The sequence below is a fragment of the Monocercomonoides exilis genome, assembly GCF_001643675.1.
Source record: "Monocercomonoides exilis strain PA203 chromosome Unknown scaffold42-869251, whole genome shotgun sequence".
NCBI lineage: Eukaryota > Preaxostyla > Oxymonadida > Polymastigidae > Monocercomonoides > Monocercomonoides exilis.
The window spans coordinates 517,504-535,092 of NW_027150587.1; the positions used below are offsets into that span (position 1 = coordinate 517,504).

The window sequence follows — 17,589 nt, forward strand, 5'->3', positions numbered from 1 at the left end:
TTATTTATTTTCTCATTCAAAAAATTGATAGTTTTTGAATTCGATAAGAGATAGTTGTTATTGATGTGTAATGCGTTACGAAAAAAGATGTTTCAATAATAAAAACACATAAAAGAGCAATCGGGAAAAAATTTTTTGCGTTATTAATTTTGTTCCACTTAATTATTTTTTGTGTTTTTCACAAATTTTTTAATTTTTTTTTTCATTATTGTGCATTGGAATGTTTGACTTGTGATGAGATGATGGAGAAAAAGTTTGGAACAAAATAAAGTTTTTTTTATTAAAGAAAAAATTTTGCAACAATTCACAAATAAGAGTTCAAAAAAATATTATATATTCAACAAAAAAAATTTTTTTTTGTTATTTCATGGGAAATGCGGTTGACGGAAATGCGATAAAGGATGAGAAATTTCCAGAGTTGTGTACGTTTGATCAAGTTGGTTCGGATTGGGTTTGCATCATTTCATGGTTGTTAAATGCAATAAAATTTTTTAGTGCTTTGTGCAAACTTCGTCGCATTATTTTGCTTCAGATGGTTATGGCTTTACGTCCCAAAGAGTTCAATTACCACTTGAAACAATAACACGTTCGTCAATTTCTTTCTTTTATTTTTTGCCACAAATTATATGAAAAAACAAAAATATTGAATATTTAATAAAATAGAATTCTTTGACCAAATGAAAACAGAGGATGAAACAGCAAAAATTGAAGCAATAAAATCTGTCGAAATGATGGCGAATCAACTCGATGCAGATGAATTGAACGAGATTGTTACAAAAGAAAATGTGATTACTCTTGTTGGATTCATTGCAAATGGAAAGAAAGAAAGTGAAATTTCATCTTTGCGCCTTCTTGGAAAGCTTGCACAAGTGGGAGCCATGCTTACCGACAACTTCTCAATGAATCTTTTTAGTTCAACGCTAACAGATTTTGACTGTATTCAATCCATTTTTCGTTTATTTCAACGACCAGATAACAATCATGAAGTTCTTTCATTGATCGCTCGCTTCTTGGCTTTTGGCTTCAAATACCAGAAGATCCCAGACGAGTATTTGTGCAAAGTTGTGAGCGTGCTGATGAAAGACCTGTCGATGCAAAGAATAATTGACGACCCCACACAACTGCACGACACTTTGAAGGCATTGGGAACTATTGCTCTCTTTTTTGGTTTGTATTTTTCTTTCTTTCTTCCTTCCTTCCATATCTTTCATTTTCTTAATATTATTAATCTTTCTCATTCTTTTTGTTAATGATCAAAATTCACACTCATAACTCAAACACACATAAAATGGAAATTTATCTTTAAAAATATAATTCCTCTTCCATATAACTTCTTCCATTCAAAACCACATTCACTGTTATATTTTCCTTCTTCTTCTTCTTCTTCTTCTTCTTCTTCTCTCTCTCTCTCTCTTTTTTTTTTTTTTTTTTTTTTTTTTTTTTTTTTTTTTTTTTTTTTTAACTAAATATTTAATAATTTCCAATCTTATTTATTTTTTATATATATTTCAAAGGTAACCGAGATCTCCTCCTCTCCGCCAACGTCCATCTCTTCGCTGCCTCTTACATCGTCAATCGCTACGTGCCTATTTCCAGTGCCTCTTTGCAGCTTCTTTCTCTTCTCTCGTCCACACAGCTGTCAATCAAACATTTCCTGATGAGAGAGTGCGATATATTCCATTTAGCATCAATGCTGCTGTCTTTAGCGGTGTCTGCTATTAGAGCCATTTGGAGGATTGGGTTGGAAGGGCAGAGGAGGAGGTGGAGAGGAGGTGGAGAAGGAGAAGGAGAAGAGAATGAAGGAAGAGGAAGAGGAGGAAGAGGAGGAAGAGGAGAAGAGGTGGATGAGAATAATTATATATTCACAGAGAAAGAGGATTATTGCGAGGAAGAAGAAGAAGAAGAAGATGATGATGATGATGAAGAGGAAGAGGAAGAGGAAGGAGAGGAAGAAGAAGAAAAAAGCAAAAAAGCAGTTAAGGAGAAAGAAAAGAAAAAGAACAAAAAGAAAGATAAAAAGAAGAAGATAAAGAAGAAAGGAAATGACATAAATGACAATGAAATCAATGACGACCTCTGCATAGAAGAAGATTGGGTTGAAGTTGAGCTTGATGAAAGTGATTCAGATAGAGAAACGAAGCAAAAAACAATTGAAAAACAAAGTATTGACAATAATAATAATAAAGACAATGATACAGACAATACAATGAGCAATAGAAGAATTAATAATAATAATAATAATAGCCAAAGGGATGTTAAATATGATGGTGATCGGAATAATAATAACAATAACAGTAACAACAGTAATAACATTAATATTAATAATAATCATATTGCTTGTGATGTTAGCACAGGTGATGCTGCTTATGTAAGCAGCGTGAATGAAAAATGTGAGGGTAATCAAAAAAACATAAGTAATTGTGAAAGAAAAGATAATAACAAAGACAATTACAATATCAATGATAATTATAAAGACAATGAAAACAGCTTTAATAATCAAACTGAACAAGAAAGTGGTGACACACAAATTGAATATTACTCAACTCTTTCTGCATATACACCTCCTCTCCAAAACAATTCATCTTCTTTTTCTTCCTACTCTTCTTCCTCCTTCTCTTCTTCTTCCTCTTCCTCCTCCTCCTCCTCCTCTTCTTCTTCCTTCGAATCATTTCTTGATTCCCAGCGTCTTCTCCTCTTCTCCCCTTCCTCCATTTTTGCTCCTCCCTTCCGAAAATTCTCTTCCAACTCACAAAAACATCCTTATCATTCTTCTTCTTCTTCAAATTCTTCTTCTCCCTTTTCCTCTTCCTCTTCTTCTTCCCCTTCCTCTTCTTCTTTCCCCTTCTCACTCACCCCATCTCCTCCACCACCACCACCTTGTTCTTCTTCTTCTTCTCTTTCATCATCACCACCACCATCATCATCATCTTCCTCTTCTTCCTCCTCTCCTTCTTTCATTTCACGTAACAGACACAGCCACCCCCACCTCTTTTCCTCTCAATTGCATACACCTTCTCCTCCCCCTTCTTCTCCATTCACTCCTCCTCTTCCTTCTTCTCTTCCTTCTTCTTCCTCTTCTTCTCCTTCAATTCCATCCAATTCTTCTGAATCTTTCACATCTTCTCCTACTCCTCCACCTCCACCACCACCTCCTCCTCCTTCCTCTTCTCCTCCTTCTCCTTCATCTTCTCCTTCTCTTCCTTCTTCTCCTCATCAGAATCAATTGAAACCTCCTTCGCCTCCTCCTCCTCTTTCTTCATCTTCTTCCTCCTCCTCCTTCTCATCATCATCATCATCTTCTTCTTCTTCTTCTCCTTCTCTTTCTTCTTCGAATTTATCTTCATCGTCTTCTTCTCCATCCAATCTTCAATCACAAGCAGATCAACAGACTTCTTCTCAAATTTCTCAAAATGAATCAAATTTAGATGACATTTCAAACACACACACAACAATTGAAAATGATTCTATCACTTCATCTTCTTCTTCTTCCACTTCCTCCTCCTCTTCCACATCTTCTTCATCATCACCACAATCACAATCACAACCACTTTCATCAGCATCATCATCATCTTCTTCCTCTTCCTCTTCCTCTTCCTCTTCCTCTTCCTCTTCCTCTTCTTCTTCTTCTTCACATCATCTCAAACAATCTTCTCTAATTTCATTGCGTTCCTCTCCATTCGGTCTTCGCTCTTCTTCTTGTTCTTCTTTCTCCTCCTCCTCCTCCTCTTCCTCTACCTCTCCTTCTTCTTCTCCTTCTTCCTCTTCCTCTTCTTCTCCTTCATCATCATCATCATCTTCTTCTTCACCTTCCTCTTCTTCCAACATTCTTCCTCACAAACGTCTTTCTTCTCGCTCTCTTTCTCTTTCCGTTCCTTCTTCTTCTTCTCTTAAACCTTCTGCTCCTCAGCCAATCTCTTCATTCCAATGGATGGAATCTTCTCCCACTAAGTCTTCACTTTCTCCTGTTTCGACTGCTGTCAATTCTTCTTCTTTATCTTCTTCTTCACTTGAATCTTCATCTCCCTCATCATCATCATTATCTTCTTCTTCCTCTTCTTCTCCTTCTCCTTCTTCTTTGCACATTGTCCGCTCAGCCACAACTGTTTCTTCTCCTCTTTCCTCCTTTTCTGCCTCATATCATTCATCATCATCATCATCTTCTTCTTCTTCTTCATTTAATCCATTGTCTCCTAAATCACCTTCTTTTTCTTCCTCCTCCTCCTCTTCCTCCTCCTCCTCTTCCTCCTCCTCCTCTTCTTCTTCTTCCTCCTCCTCTTCTTCCTCTTCCTCCTCTTCTTCCTCTTCCTCTTCTTCCTCCTCTTCCTCCTCCTCCTCCAACCCTCCCACACCTCTTCCTCTTTCCTCTCGTTCCTTAACCATTTCTTCTCCTCCTTCCCACATTCCATTCATTTCTCCTTCCATTTATCCACCACAAAACACACAAAACACTCAAAATGGATATCTTAATGCTCCTGCTATTAACAGCTTTCTCAGACATACGTTTGAGAAGGAAGTGAATTCTGCTAATGCTTCTTCTGCTTCTGTTTCTTCTTCTTCTGATGCTTCTTCTTCTTCTTCCTCCTCCTCTTCTCCTTCACCTTCTTCTTCTTCATTATCAACTGCCCAATCTTCTTTTTCTTCCTCTTCTGCTTCTGTCTCTTTCTCTCTCTCGCCTCACAACCTCATCCTGACCCTTCCTACTTCTTCTTCTCGCTCAAAAAAGAAGAAAAGAAAGAATTTTAATTCTTCTTCTTCTTCCTCTTCTTCTTCTTCTTCTTCTTCCCTCTCCTTCTCCTCTTCTCATCTTTCTTCTCTTTTTGACTGGATTTCTTCCATTTTGCAGCTTGTTCATTCAATCATCTATTGCAACTCCCCTTCCATTCACCATATTCTTCATCATCCTTCTTATTCTTCATCTTCTTCCTCCTCCTCCTCCTCTTCTTCTTCTTCTCTTTCCTCTTCTTCCTCTTCTCTTTCTTCTTCTCTTTCTTCTCTTTCTCCTTCTTCTCTTTCTTCTTCTCCCGTTTCTTTCTTCCCTTCTTCTTCTATTGCTTCTTTTTCTTCCTATTTTTCTTCTTTTCCTTCTTCTTCTTCTTCTTCTTCTACTTCTTCTTCTTTTCCTTCTTTTCCTCCTTCTCTTTCCTCCTTCTTTTCTCCTCTTCTCTATCAAATTGTTGCTTTGTCTTCTTCGTCTGCTTTCGATTTGTTTCAAAACGTCTTCTTCGAAAGACAACAACTTTCAAACACTCAACCTCTTCCTCAAAAGAATTGCTCTTCAAATACAAATGATATGTCATCATCATCATCATCTTCTTCTTCTCCTTCTCTTTCTCCTCTTTCATCATTATCGTGGTCATCTTCACCTACTTCTTCTTCTTCTCTTTCATCCTCCTCCTCCTCCTCTTCTTCTTCTCATTCAACATTTTCTTCCTCTTCCTCCTCCTCCTCTTCTCCTTCTCCTTCTTCTTCTCTTCCATTTCCTCGCTTCTATTTCCATCCACCAAGAGAACTGAGATATCGAAGTGTTGTTGTCCTCAGACTTATTCTTCCTTCCTCTTTTCTCTACATCCCTCACAATACATCATCTGTAGCTCATTCATCATCATCATCATCATCTTCTTCTTCTTCTTCTTCTTCTTCACATTCTTCTCTTTCCCCTTCCTCCTCCTCCTCCTCTTCCCACTCACAAATGCACCTCCTCATCCAGACACGTGTCTTCTCCTCGTTCTCTTCCATTCTCTCTGCTTTTGCTGAGACTGACACACAAATCTTGTTCCACGTACTCCTCTCCCTCACAGACGTCGTCAAACAAGCCGCTTTCCGCCCTGCTTCTTCTGCTTTTGTGCAGAGAAGAAAAGAGAAGGAAAGAAGTGAAACACATGAGACTGCTCCTGGATGTTCTTCTTCTGCTTCTTTGTCTTCTTCTTCTTCTTCTTCTGATCAATCTTCATCGGCAACATCTCCATCCTCAACAACAACAACAACAACAACTTCTTCTTCTTCTTCTTCTTCTCTTTCTCCTTCATCATCATCATCACTTTCTTCTTCTTCTTCTCCTCTTCCCCCTCAAAATGTCGTTATTTCTCCTCTTTTGTCATCCAAACTTGATTCTTCTTTCTCTTCTTTGTCTTCCACAGCCACTTCATCATCATCATCATCTTCTTCTTCTTCTTCTTCTGATGCACTTGCTTCAGATACAAATGAATTGAATTCCTCTCTTCATATAGACACATCAACACCTTCTTCTTCTTCTTCTTCTTCTTCCTCTTCCTCTTCTTCCTCTTCTTCTTCCGCTCCTCTTTCTCGTCTCAGCAGATCCCTCACTTCTCATCAGAAGGTTCCTCAACCTCCTCCTCCTCGTCTCCTTCCTCGCTTTTCTCGTTCTTTCTCTTCTGACTTCAAATTGAGCAATCAATTTTCTTCTTCTTCTTCTTCTTCCACTTCTTCTTCTTCTTCTTCTTCTTCTTCTTTGGAAATAGATTCTTCGAAACATGCACGTTCAAACGGAAGTTCTTTGTCTCCTTTCCTTTCTGCAAAAGCTTCTGCTTCCTCTCCCTCTTCTCATTCTTCTTCTTCCTCCTCCCCTTCCTCTTCCTCCTTATCATCTTCTCCCTCTTCTTCTTCTTCCTCTTCTTCTTCTTCTCCCTCTTCTTCTTCCTCTTCTTCCTCTTCCTCCTTCTATACTCTCCCTCCTCTCTTATTCCCTGTCTTGTGGTCTCTCGAAGAAGAAGGCTTTTTGGATGCGCTGTTTGCACACTGTCACCACTGCGACTTGAGAATAACGTCTTCTTCAGCCACGCTGCTGGCAATGATTGGAAGGCATTGAAGGAGAAAGGAAGAGAAGGAGAAGAAGGGGAAAGAAAGAAGAAGAAGAAGATTATGAAGAAGAAGGGAAAGGGGGGAAAGGGGAAAGTGGAAAGGAGAAAGGTATATTTGTTAATTTATAAATGAAGAGGAAGAGAGAGTAAAGGAGAGAGTCATAAAGAGAGAGATTAATAGAGGAAGAGAGGAAGAGAGGAAGAGAGAGAGAGAGAGAGAGAGAGAGAGAGAGAGAGAGAGAGAGAGAGAGAGAGAGAGAGAGAGAGAGAGAGAGAGAGAGAGAGAGAGAGAGAGAGAGAGAGAGAGAGAGAGAGAGAGAGAGAGGAGAGAATAATGGAGAACTGTAAATCGAATTGTGAAACTTATATATGATTTAGATTGTTTATTGGATTTGATTGAGTTATTTTATTAATGTAATAAAAAATTGTTTGTTATTTTTTTCTTCAACTTTAAATTCTTTTGTGTAAGGACAATTCTTAAAATAATATAAATAATAATTCAAAGCAAAATAAAAAGTTATTTCTAAAATCAATTTTTGAATTGGTGCAAAATATATGTGATGAAGGAAATAATAATTAATTGATTTTTTCCCTTATCGAGAAATATTCCAAAGTTCGAATAAAGGCACAAAGATCAAAATTTAATTCAACAAAAAGATGATGAGTTTTATCAAATATTTCAAGTGTCACTTATTTGAAGGCTTGCTAATTTTTTGCGTAAATGCAGCTTTGAGAAGAGAAACTTCGAGTGGAAGCGTTTAATTTTTTGAAGGAATGGATTCTTTTGACAGTTGTCACAGTGAAAACCGGATATAATCACATCTGTTTTTGTACAACTTTTTGTGACTATATCCGATTGTGATTATACACGATGATGCTTTACACAGAAGTAATTAATAATGAATTATAGAAACAATTAGGTTTGGGTCGATTTATTTATTTTTGGAAATTCTTCACAAATTCACATTTTTCACTTGTTTGAACAATTTTGATCATAAATACATATAATTTTTTACATATATGAGCACATTATTGAAAAAGAGAAAAATTGAAAATTTTGATCAAAAAATCGATTTTTCATTGAAAAAATCAAAAATTATAAAAAAAATGAGAATATATATTTACAGCCCTGTGATTATATGGGATGGAAATTGAATGAAAAAAAGGAAAAAATGTTATTGCACAGAAAAATGTGACTATTGACGAATGCGATTATATTCGATGTGATCATTTCCGGTTTTGACTGTGAAGTCAATCAACTCTCTCTTGATTATTTTTCTGGAATTTTCTTGTTTTCTTTCATCTCCAGAATAATCATCAAAAAACACAATTTTTCGTGGAATTCTCCTTTTCTTTGGTTTTTCATCCTCAAACAAATTAATAGCCATTGTTTTTTCATTATCATCATTCATTATCTTCTCTTCTTTCATTTTCATTTGATTTCTTCAATTATCCAAAAAATCTTTGTCGGTTGTAATTTTTCCATGAAAAACAAATCTGTAGTTCTTTTTCTCAAGTGTGACAGAAGGTTCATCTGGCAACGTGGAAAGAACAGCATGCCATTGATTTGATATCACTCCACTTTTGACAAAGGAAGAAACAATTGTTTCATGCAATAATGCTGTTTGAAAAGCCTGAGGAAGGGCATCAGCTATTGCTTTTCTTCGAAGAGAGACAGATGAAAAAGAAGGAATTTCATATTTTGTGTTAATTCTTTTTTTGAAGATGGAAAATATTCCTCGGTTGAGAGGCTGAGTGAGGTGTGTACTGTGAGGGATGAAAGTCACAACGTAGATAGAGGAATCAGCTTATTTTTACCAAATTTCGAGCTGAAACCTTGATGGATGAGAGTCAAGCAGAAGGATGTATCTTTCTTCATCAAAGATAGAAAGAGTTCGTATTTTCACGATTCCTGGAAGGAGAACATCTTCTTCATATCTTCTTAATATTGCGTTGGTCATCCAGCCATCGTTGTCATCCCAAATATTTATTGAAGAGCTGAGCATCACACGCAGTTCGGCTGGTATTTTCTTTAAAGGCCACAAAACGATGCTTGGCAAAGAATATCCATCAGTTGCAACTACAATATACAATGTGGCATCTGGCATGTTCACTGGTGTTTTGTTGAATCCGGCTGGTGAATCGGAAGGATGCACAACAAGTTTTTTGGTTGTATCTGAGAGAAGATGATAAAATTAGCAGGTATTGAATATCAATGAAGAAGAATAATTTTTGGCATTGTGAAGATGTCGAAGAAGTTCACAAAAAAAGCATGAAAACATGCACATTTCGAATAGCTAATTGTTGAATATCAACTTTTTGTGGAAGAGATTCTTTTTGGTGTGGATTCATTTTTATTAATGATGAGTGCGATGATTTCGATTTGTGTGATTATTTTTGAAAGCATAAATTTTCATTCAAAAATTTCGGTCAAAAAAATAAATCTTGATCATCAATAAAAAAAAAATAATTGAAAAGTTAAAAGGCTTATTGAATACATTTTTATAATTGATTCTTTATAACTTTTTGTTTTTATAAACAATTATCATGCTTTTTCTCTTTTGAATTTTAAATTTTCTTACAAAAAACTAACAATCTTTGAAAAATCAATTCCCCGAAAAAAGATATGATTTCAAAAATAATTACCCATATATAAACTTTTTCTCTTTCTTCTTTAAATAGATTTTTTTGTCTTAAAGAAACGACAGATTTCATTTGGAATAAGATAACAATTAATAAATGTTTGTTAATTCGGTAGAAAATTCAGACTTTCTTGTATTTTTTTTTCCATCAAGGCTTTGAAAAAATGCTTCACTAATAAATGCATTTCGCTTTCTCAGATTTCAAAAACAAGTTTGATTTTCATATCTGTGAACAGGCATCATTGAAATCAAAACATCAAGTTTTCCTTCATTTCAAGAATGATAAAAAAAAAATGGAACCATTTTTATTGTGTTTTTTGATCTCAAAAAAATCAATGAAAAGTGCATAATTTGTTAATGAAAATACCTGAAGTTAAATATAAGGTCCAGTGTGACAAAATGATAATGAATTATGTTTTCTGAATTTTCGAATATATTTGTTCTTCATTTTCGATGCATTTAACATTAAGCGCCAAACACAAAAGGAAACTTGTTCAGATTAATGAACGACCGAAGGTTTCAGATTGCATCTTCAATAAAAAAATGTTCATTGAAGCGATACGTGAGAGAAAATGAAAACTTGTTTTTCTGGGTTAAATTGTAAGTTTTTGAGTCGCTTAAAGTGATTAAAGTCTTTTTTTCTTGTTTTGGTGAAAATCTTGGAAACTGTCAAAAATGTAGCACATCAAGCTATTTTTTTTTCCGAAACATGTTTTTTTCATTTATATTTTATATTCTTAGTATTTTTCTTTTCTTTTTCTTTTTCTTTTTATTACTTTTTTTGCAGAGAACGATATTTCGTTCATTTTTTGATTTTTCCCCTTTTTATCTCTATTCCCTTGCTCGCCAAAACAATCCAAAACGCAAACGTTCATAATAATATGCAAATATATTAATGGAGATAAATCATGTTATGGCAACGGAATGCCATACACAAAGCAATTGTGGGTTTCATTTTGATCAAAACAGTCATTTTTTCAAAAAGGCGCACAAGTTCTCTCTTCGAAAGCAGATAAAGAAATGAAAGACGATATCAAATCGAGGAGTTCAATTTCAAACGGATTATCAATTGGCTATTCCCAATCTGAAGGACTGAACAAATTCGAAACAATTCTGTTCTCCATTTTTTCGCCACTTTACAATCAGCCAAAACACACAAGCAGGAAATGGGAAATATTCGTTTGGGCAGTGACAATGCTCCAGATGATGACGATCAGCCTTTTTCGAATTGACATTCCTGCACAATCAGTGAACCATTTTTCTTATGTATGAATTTTTTTAACAAATAATTAGTAAAAAAATTTTTTTTCGAAAAATATTTATTATACTATTTTTTCTTTTGCTCTTTCGGATGGTTTATTTTTTTGAATTTTTGAATGAAAATGTTTCAGTATTTGTGCTTTCTGGACGGGACGTCGATTGGGTTAGTAGCAGGAAAAATGAATTCGTATGTGATTATGGGATGTGCAGGATATCTGATCTTGCTTGATGTGTATCTGCTGGCTGTGGCTGCTTTTCAGGGCGTTATTGCTGGGACGCAGCCGTGGGTAATATCGTTTTTGCGATGGATAACACATTTGACATTTACCATTTTATTTATTCCGTTTATTTCTTTGTGTATCACTGGTTTTGATTGTTATCACTCGGGAAAGCAAATGCTTCACCGAGGATATGAGGGTGTTTGTCTGGGTGATTTGCTTTCGATTTTGGGGTTTTGTTTTGGAATAGTTACAGTTTTTTATTTGTTGTTGATGTGTTTCATGGTGAACAATATGATTTTCAATAACAATCAGAAATATGGAGGATTGATGTCGTCGTCGAGTGGGCTATGGAAGGGAGTGGATTCGTGTATTGCTTTTGGGTGTGTGTTTGCGATGAGGATGCTGTATGGGTGGCCGTTCTGGAGAGGAGCTGTGACGATTGGCTCTTCTCTGGCGATGGCCGTGTATTTTGTGTGTGTCCAGCCGATATACAAGCTGGAGGGGAATCTACTCATGGGCGCGAAATGGTGCATGTTTGGGTGCTTGAGGCTGTTTAGTGAAGTAGGATATGCAGTCGAAGGGGCAACACATAACTGGATTATCACAGTTGTGTTTCAAGCTGTTGGGTTGATTGGTGGAATTGTTGTGTGCGCAGTGGTGCTTCCGAAGATAGGCCGAAAAACGAGAGAGAAAAAGTATCTTTTGTTGGCTTTTGGGAGTCAGGTTTCTGAGATTAGCAGCGATAATCCGTCTTTGCCTTTGACTTTGCCTTCGCTGAAAAGGCCCGAAAGAATCGAGCCGTCGCTGCGATTTGTGCAAAAGGAGGAGTATCAGACGATGGAGCATCTGACGTTTGCAGATTATGTGTACACACAGGGGCTGAAGACGAACAAGAGCAGCAGCATGCTGTGCTTCCAGTATGCGTCGTTTCTGTCGGCATATCGAAAAAACCACATGAAAGCGAGCATGCTCATTCGGAAGGCGCGGACGCTGTCTCCGAGTCTGTTTCTGAGCTTTGTGCTGTTCTGCAAGGCGAAGGAGAACGGCGGGAGAGCGGGTGGAGAAAACAGCCAGAACGGAGCCAGCGACCTGAATTCGTTTGCCTTCACTTCTCTTTTGGCAAAAGCGGAGAAGCACCATGAGATGGCTGTGAGTGCGATGAAGGACTTTTTCGAGAACGTGACAGCAATCCAGCCAGACTACAAGTCGATTCCAGTTCATCTGAATTTGATTGTGAAGAATGAAGACATTGCCAGAAAGAGCTATGAGGAGCTGATATCATCTCACGGACAGAACACGGCGGTGCTGCGGAGCTATGCGCGCCTGCTGCTGGACATCTACAACGACGAGGACGAGGCAGAGATGATTTTGAACAGAGCGGATCGGATTGAGGAGGAGTCGACTTCCGTCAGCGAGACGACAATGACACAGACACATACAGCAGCCACAACATCGACTGACACGCTTCCAGATTTCCCGCTGGGTGCAGTTGATACAGAATACATGGGCAGCAAGAAAAGCGAGAGAAGCAAGAAAACAGGAGCTGAAGGAGAGGCCAATGCTGAATGTGAATCTCATTCTGTTCGTGTTGCGATGTACAGGAGATTTGAGGTGCAGACAGGGAGAGGAGACGAAAGCACAAGCACACAAAGAGGGTTGGAAGGCAAATTGGGAGCAAACCAATCGTTGTCCGAAATGGCGAATTTGGAGAGAAGTGAGGCGCAACTGCAGAAAGCGCTAAATGATACAGAAAAGAACAAAAGAGAGAGCGAAAGGAAGAAGAAGAAGAAGAAGAAGAAGAAAAAGAAGAAGAAGAAGAGGAAAGACATGATGATTATTGATCTGATGATGGGAGGGCGCAACAAGAGCATGAGTGGAGGCACCAGGCTGGGAATAATGAAGTGTGCGGTGGTTTCTCTGCATCTGGTGGGGATAGCAGCGCTGGCAGCGGGACTGGTTGTGTATGTGGTGATGTCGAATACGTATCAGAACAACCTGGACACGCTGCGGAATGTGTGCGACTTGTCGTACCACACAGCGCGCTCTGCGGCGATCGCGTATAACTTCTTTGTGTACGATGTGCGGTTCAAGTTTGAGAACCAGGAAGCTGTGGACGAGTGGACGCCGACGATGGTGCGCAAGACGCAGCTGCTGGAGATGCTGCGGGAGACATCGGAGAGCCTGGCATCGATGCTGGGGAGGGTGCATGAGACGACATCAAACACGGAGCCGTGGGAGACAGCAGACGTGGACACGTATGTGTTCATATTCACCACGAAGAACGAGACGCAGGCAGACGGCAGCACAGAGGAGGTGGTGGACACGAAAAAGCAGATCCTCCACCCGACGTCGATGATCGACATCCTGTCTACGCTGTCGCAGATGATCCACCACCTCTCGATTTCAGACATGGAAGCACGCCCGGAGGATCCAGACTATCTGCCGAGCATGCAGTATTTGGTGTTCAACTGCCCTGTGCCGATCTTGGACGGGGCGAAACGGGTGATCATGTCGTATTTCGAGCTGATGAACACAGACTGCGACAAGATCGTTGCAGTGTTTGTGCTGATCATCGTGCTGTTCCTGGGTCCTCTGACAGCTGGGCAGCTGGTGCTGTTTGTGAAGGTGACGAGGATAGCAGTGGAGAACAGGGAAAGAGCGCTGCATGCAATGCTGGATGTGCCGAAGAGCAAGATGCAGAGTGTGATCCGGCGGCTGCTGAGGGCCGACGATGTTGATTCGGAGGATTGTTTTTCTGTGACAGCGTTGCTTCGGGAGAACGAGGACTCGAAACGTTCAGAAAGCTGTGGGAGCAACCGAGACGAGCAGTGGGAGGAGGCTGGGTCGCTGCTTATGGAGGAAGGGAAGGACGAGAGCATGCAGTGTTCGCATCGAAAGAGAAGCAAGCAGAGTTCTGTTCAGCCGTTCCATCTGGCTGAGGAGAAGCTCACAGACAGGAGCAGCAGTTGGAACAACATCAACAGCAACAGTACAAGTTCATTGCCTGGAGTGCAGATGATGAATACATCACAGCAGCAGAAGAAGTATCTGCCAGCTCTGAGCTTATCTGAAGGAGAACTTGGAGTGACTGGATCGTCACCTTCAATGCTTCCTGGGGCAGAGCCACTGTGCGAGTCCAACAACGACACCTCGCTTTCGTATTCTTCTTCGAAATCGCTTTTTGGAGAGCAGACTTCGACAGCACTGACTTTTGGTGCATCGCATTTTATGTCTCCGAGAATGGGCGAAGAGAGCGCGAAAGGCACACAGAAATATGAGCCTCATTTTGAATCTCCAAAATCACTCAGATCGATTCCATCAGATGTCATGTCTTCTTTGAGCAAGTCGAAAAGTGTGTGTGGTGGGGCAACAGGCGAACTTCCTTCATGTCTGTCGAGAAACGATGCTCTGCTTGTGGAGCATCAGAATTTCAAGACAAGCGTCAATGGAAATGTTGGCCAGGAGATGGGATTTGAGAAGGATTTCAAAGAAATTGGCGGAACAGATGTGTCGAAGCCAACAAACATTGGAAGTGTATTGAAGCCTCAGCCGGTGCCTTTGTTTGATGGAAGTGGATATTCACTGCTTCCGATGAGCAAACATCAGATGAACACAAACAGCCAGGGGGTTGATCTGACCAGAGATGCACAGTCGATTCAGTTTTTTCCTGCTCTTTCGACTGGAAGCAGATATTCAAATGGCTATGGCATTGGAAGCACCAATGTTGATGGAAATGGAAGTCAGTTTCATTCCGCTGCGTCTGCAAACGGGTTGTTCTCCACTCAATCTTCGAGCATGGAATATGAAAACAGCCCTGCTTTCAGCACGATGAAGCTGTTGTCTCCTGCAGCATCGCCTGTTCTGTTCCGTCAGAGCCAATTATCTTCGAATGAGCAAAGTGGGCTGCTTCCAGAAACAGTGCCTTTGGCTCCAGTTCAGCCAAAAGGAATGTCAGAAGCCAAATGCAGCTTGGATGAGGAAGACACTGAAGAAGCAGAGAAGAGCAGGCAGATGGGACTGATAAGAAATGCCGTTGAGGATGCAGCTTGGGAAGAAGGAATGGAAAAGGAGATGGAAAAACTGGAAGCAGCATACAAGCAGCTGCCGAGTCCTGTCACGCCAACAATTCTTGTCACCACAATTCTTTCAGCAGTGCTTGGTGTTGTGACGATTGGAACAACGATTGCTTTGGTGTGCATTTTTGTGAATAGTTTCAAACCTACCTCTGCGAACATCATCCTGTCTGGGATGCGTGCATCGATATTGTTCCAGATCCAGTATCTGCTGCTGACTGTGCTTCAGCCGCTGGCTCTGCTGAAGACAGACCAGTCCGTCACGTTTGCCACATCGCACAATCCCATTTTGAACAGCTCTTCGCACTGCTCAGGCTCACCGGCTGTGTCCCGCGACTTGCTTGTTCCGATGTCGCGCTATTTCGAAGCGGTGCATCTGGGCTGCCATTTTGGCGATTCGAAGTATTCGCACTCGGGAGACTACACTTACGACTCGGTGTCTGTGAAGCGCATGGACAGCGCCATCAACCGTGATATGCTTCTGAAGGAGGCAAAGTGCTATCTTGCTGACTCTGACGACTGCTCGGAGGCTGACCCCTTTCGGATGTACGGGGTGAAAGGAACGATATACGGGCTGACGACGCTGCTGGCGCGGCTGAGAGTGAATCTGGAGAGGATCTCGAAGATGGATGTTGAGGAGGTGAATGTGATGAATGCTGAGGCGCGTTTTGCTCTGATGTCGCTGAGGAACGACATCGTGGCTGGGATGAACAAGATGACGAACATGATTCTGGCTACAGGGAAGGAGGAGGTGCAGGAGTCGATAACGATCCTGACGGTTGCTGTGGTGTGCTTCTGTGTGCTGTATTTTGTGTCGATGTTTGTGAACGGGATGAGGTGGATCGGAGAGATTGGGTTTGTGGAGAATGTGTCGAGCAAGCTGTTTGAGCTGCTTCCGACTAGAGAAGGCGAGAAGGAGGTTGAGTTTCTGCAATCGATGGCGACAGGGCAGGGCTCGTTTGACAGAGGAAGAGAGGCTGTTCTGGATGCGGTGCAGCAGCTGCTGGTGTGTGTGAAGCAGAACGAGCATATTGATCTGGTGACTTCGGAGTTTTATCAGTTGACGTCGACTGTGGAGAAGGTGTTTGGGGAGGAGGAAAAGGAGATGGATGAGAGGAGCTATGTTGGGGCAGAGAAGCATCAGAAGGAGCACACGCTGATCAGACAGAGGCTGACACTGATTGGAGACCAGCTGCGCTCAAAGAACGAGGTGGCGAAAGCAGTCGGGAGGAGAAAGCTTGCATCGCTGTTTGACATCCACTTCAGTGACGAGGACATCACGTTTGCTGAGGCTGCATTTGGGCTGAATTAGAATCATTGCAGCATCAATAGCAATCTTCATAGAAATAATAAAATGAAAATGCTGATAGCAGCAGGTGGGAGGGGGTTAGAATATGTGATAGAATATGTAGCTTGTCTGTATGCATGAGGTATCTTTTATTTTCACTGAAGTTTATTACAAAAATGGTGATTGCAAAGTTGCATTGGAGACTTAATGTGAAAACATTTAAAGAGCTTGCATTGTTTTCTATTTATTTCCTTTCAGTTATTTTATATCCATCATCATTATCTTCATTTTGTTGGGGTGTTTTATCGTCTTAATTTTGAATAAACCATTTCTTTTTTTTTCTTTCATTCTTTCTCTTTTCTAATCGGATGCATGTGCCTTTCTGACAGCGTAAGCACATATTTTTGTGAAGTTTTTATTTCTTTTTTATAAGTCATTTGGATGTTAATATGTTTGATGTTGACATTTATTAGTATGTTGTTTGCATGTAGTTGTGTCAAATTTTGATATTTCTCAACACCCAATCATTCTTGGTCTGTGTTTCTTTTCATTTCTTTGAAAAATGATACTCAGATTGTATATTTAGCTCATTTGCTTTCTGACTCCAGCTTTCAGCTATTTTTTCTTTCATATTTTTTTTAGAAATTATTTTTGCTGTTTGAAAAAAGTCAGTTTTTTATTTTCCATATTAATTTGATTTCAAAGTTTAACTGACGAAATGCATGCAACATCAATGTTGTTTTATTGTTTAATCATGTGATAAAAATTTTAAATTTTTTTTCAAAAAGTCCTCTGAAATTTGTTAATTGTTTTGTTTTGTTTTTATTTCCCTGTTGAAATGAATGTTCAACTTGAATGTTTTGATTTGGGGGTGAAAAATGAAAAATATCTCCAAATCCTTTTTTTTCATTTTGATTGAATTTTATTTTCATTCTGTAAGTTTTCAGATTTGTTCATTTAAAATTAAGATTATTTTTAACACGCAATTGATGGCTGATCTACCAACAATAAAAAAAAACAAAATTGTTCAAGTGTGCATAAACTATTTTTGCAATTGCTTTGATTCACTCTTGACTTTGGAAGTTTGTGTGAGATTGTGCAAACATAGAAATGAGAAATGAATCATTTATTCATTTTCACATTGAAAATCAAAAAATTGCAATTATTTCATTGTTTTATTTTTATCAAGATTAAAAAAAAAAGTCATTTGTTTATCAGCACCTTTTTTTTATGCATTTTGCATTTTGTATTTTGCATTTTGCGAAATGATGAAAAAAGAAAAAGACA

At 39.3% G+C, this 17,589-nt stretch overlaps 2 protein-coding genes across 2 annotated transcripts; both read left to right on the forward strand.

Annotated features, from left to right (window-relative positions):
- Nucleotides 1-677: 677 nt before the first annotated feature.
- On the forward strand, nt 678-6,826 carry MONOS_7724 (uncharacterized protein; the record flags this gene model as incomplete). Its single annotated transcript, XM_067878071.1, has 2 exons — nt 678-1,167; nt 1,515-6,826. The coding sequence occupies 2 exons, from the start codon at nt 678-680 to the stop codon at nt 6,824-6,826; spliced, it is 5,802 nt and encodes a 1,933-aa protein (XP_067722360.1).
- Nucleotides 6,827-10,842: 4,016 nt separating this feature from the next.
- MONOS_7725 (uncharacterized protein) lies at nt 10,843-17,320 on the forward strand (the record flags this gene model as incomplete). Its single annotated transcript, XM_067878072.1, has 2 exons — nt 10,843-11,007; nt 11,254-17,320. 2 exons carry the CDS (start codon nt 10,843-10,845, stop codon nt 16,324-16,326), a joined length of 5,238 nt encoding a protein of 1,745 aa, XP_067722361.1. The 3' UTR covers nt 16,327-17,320.
- Between the last annotated feature and the right edge of the window lie 269 nt (nt 17,321-17,589).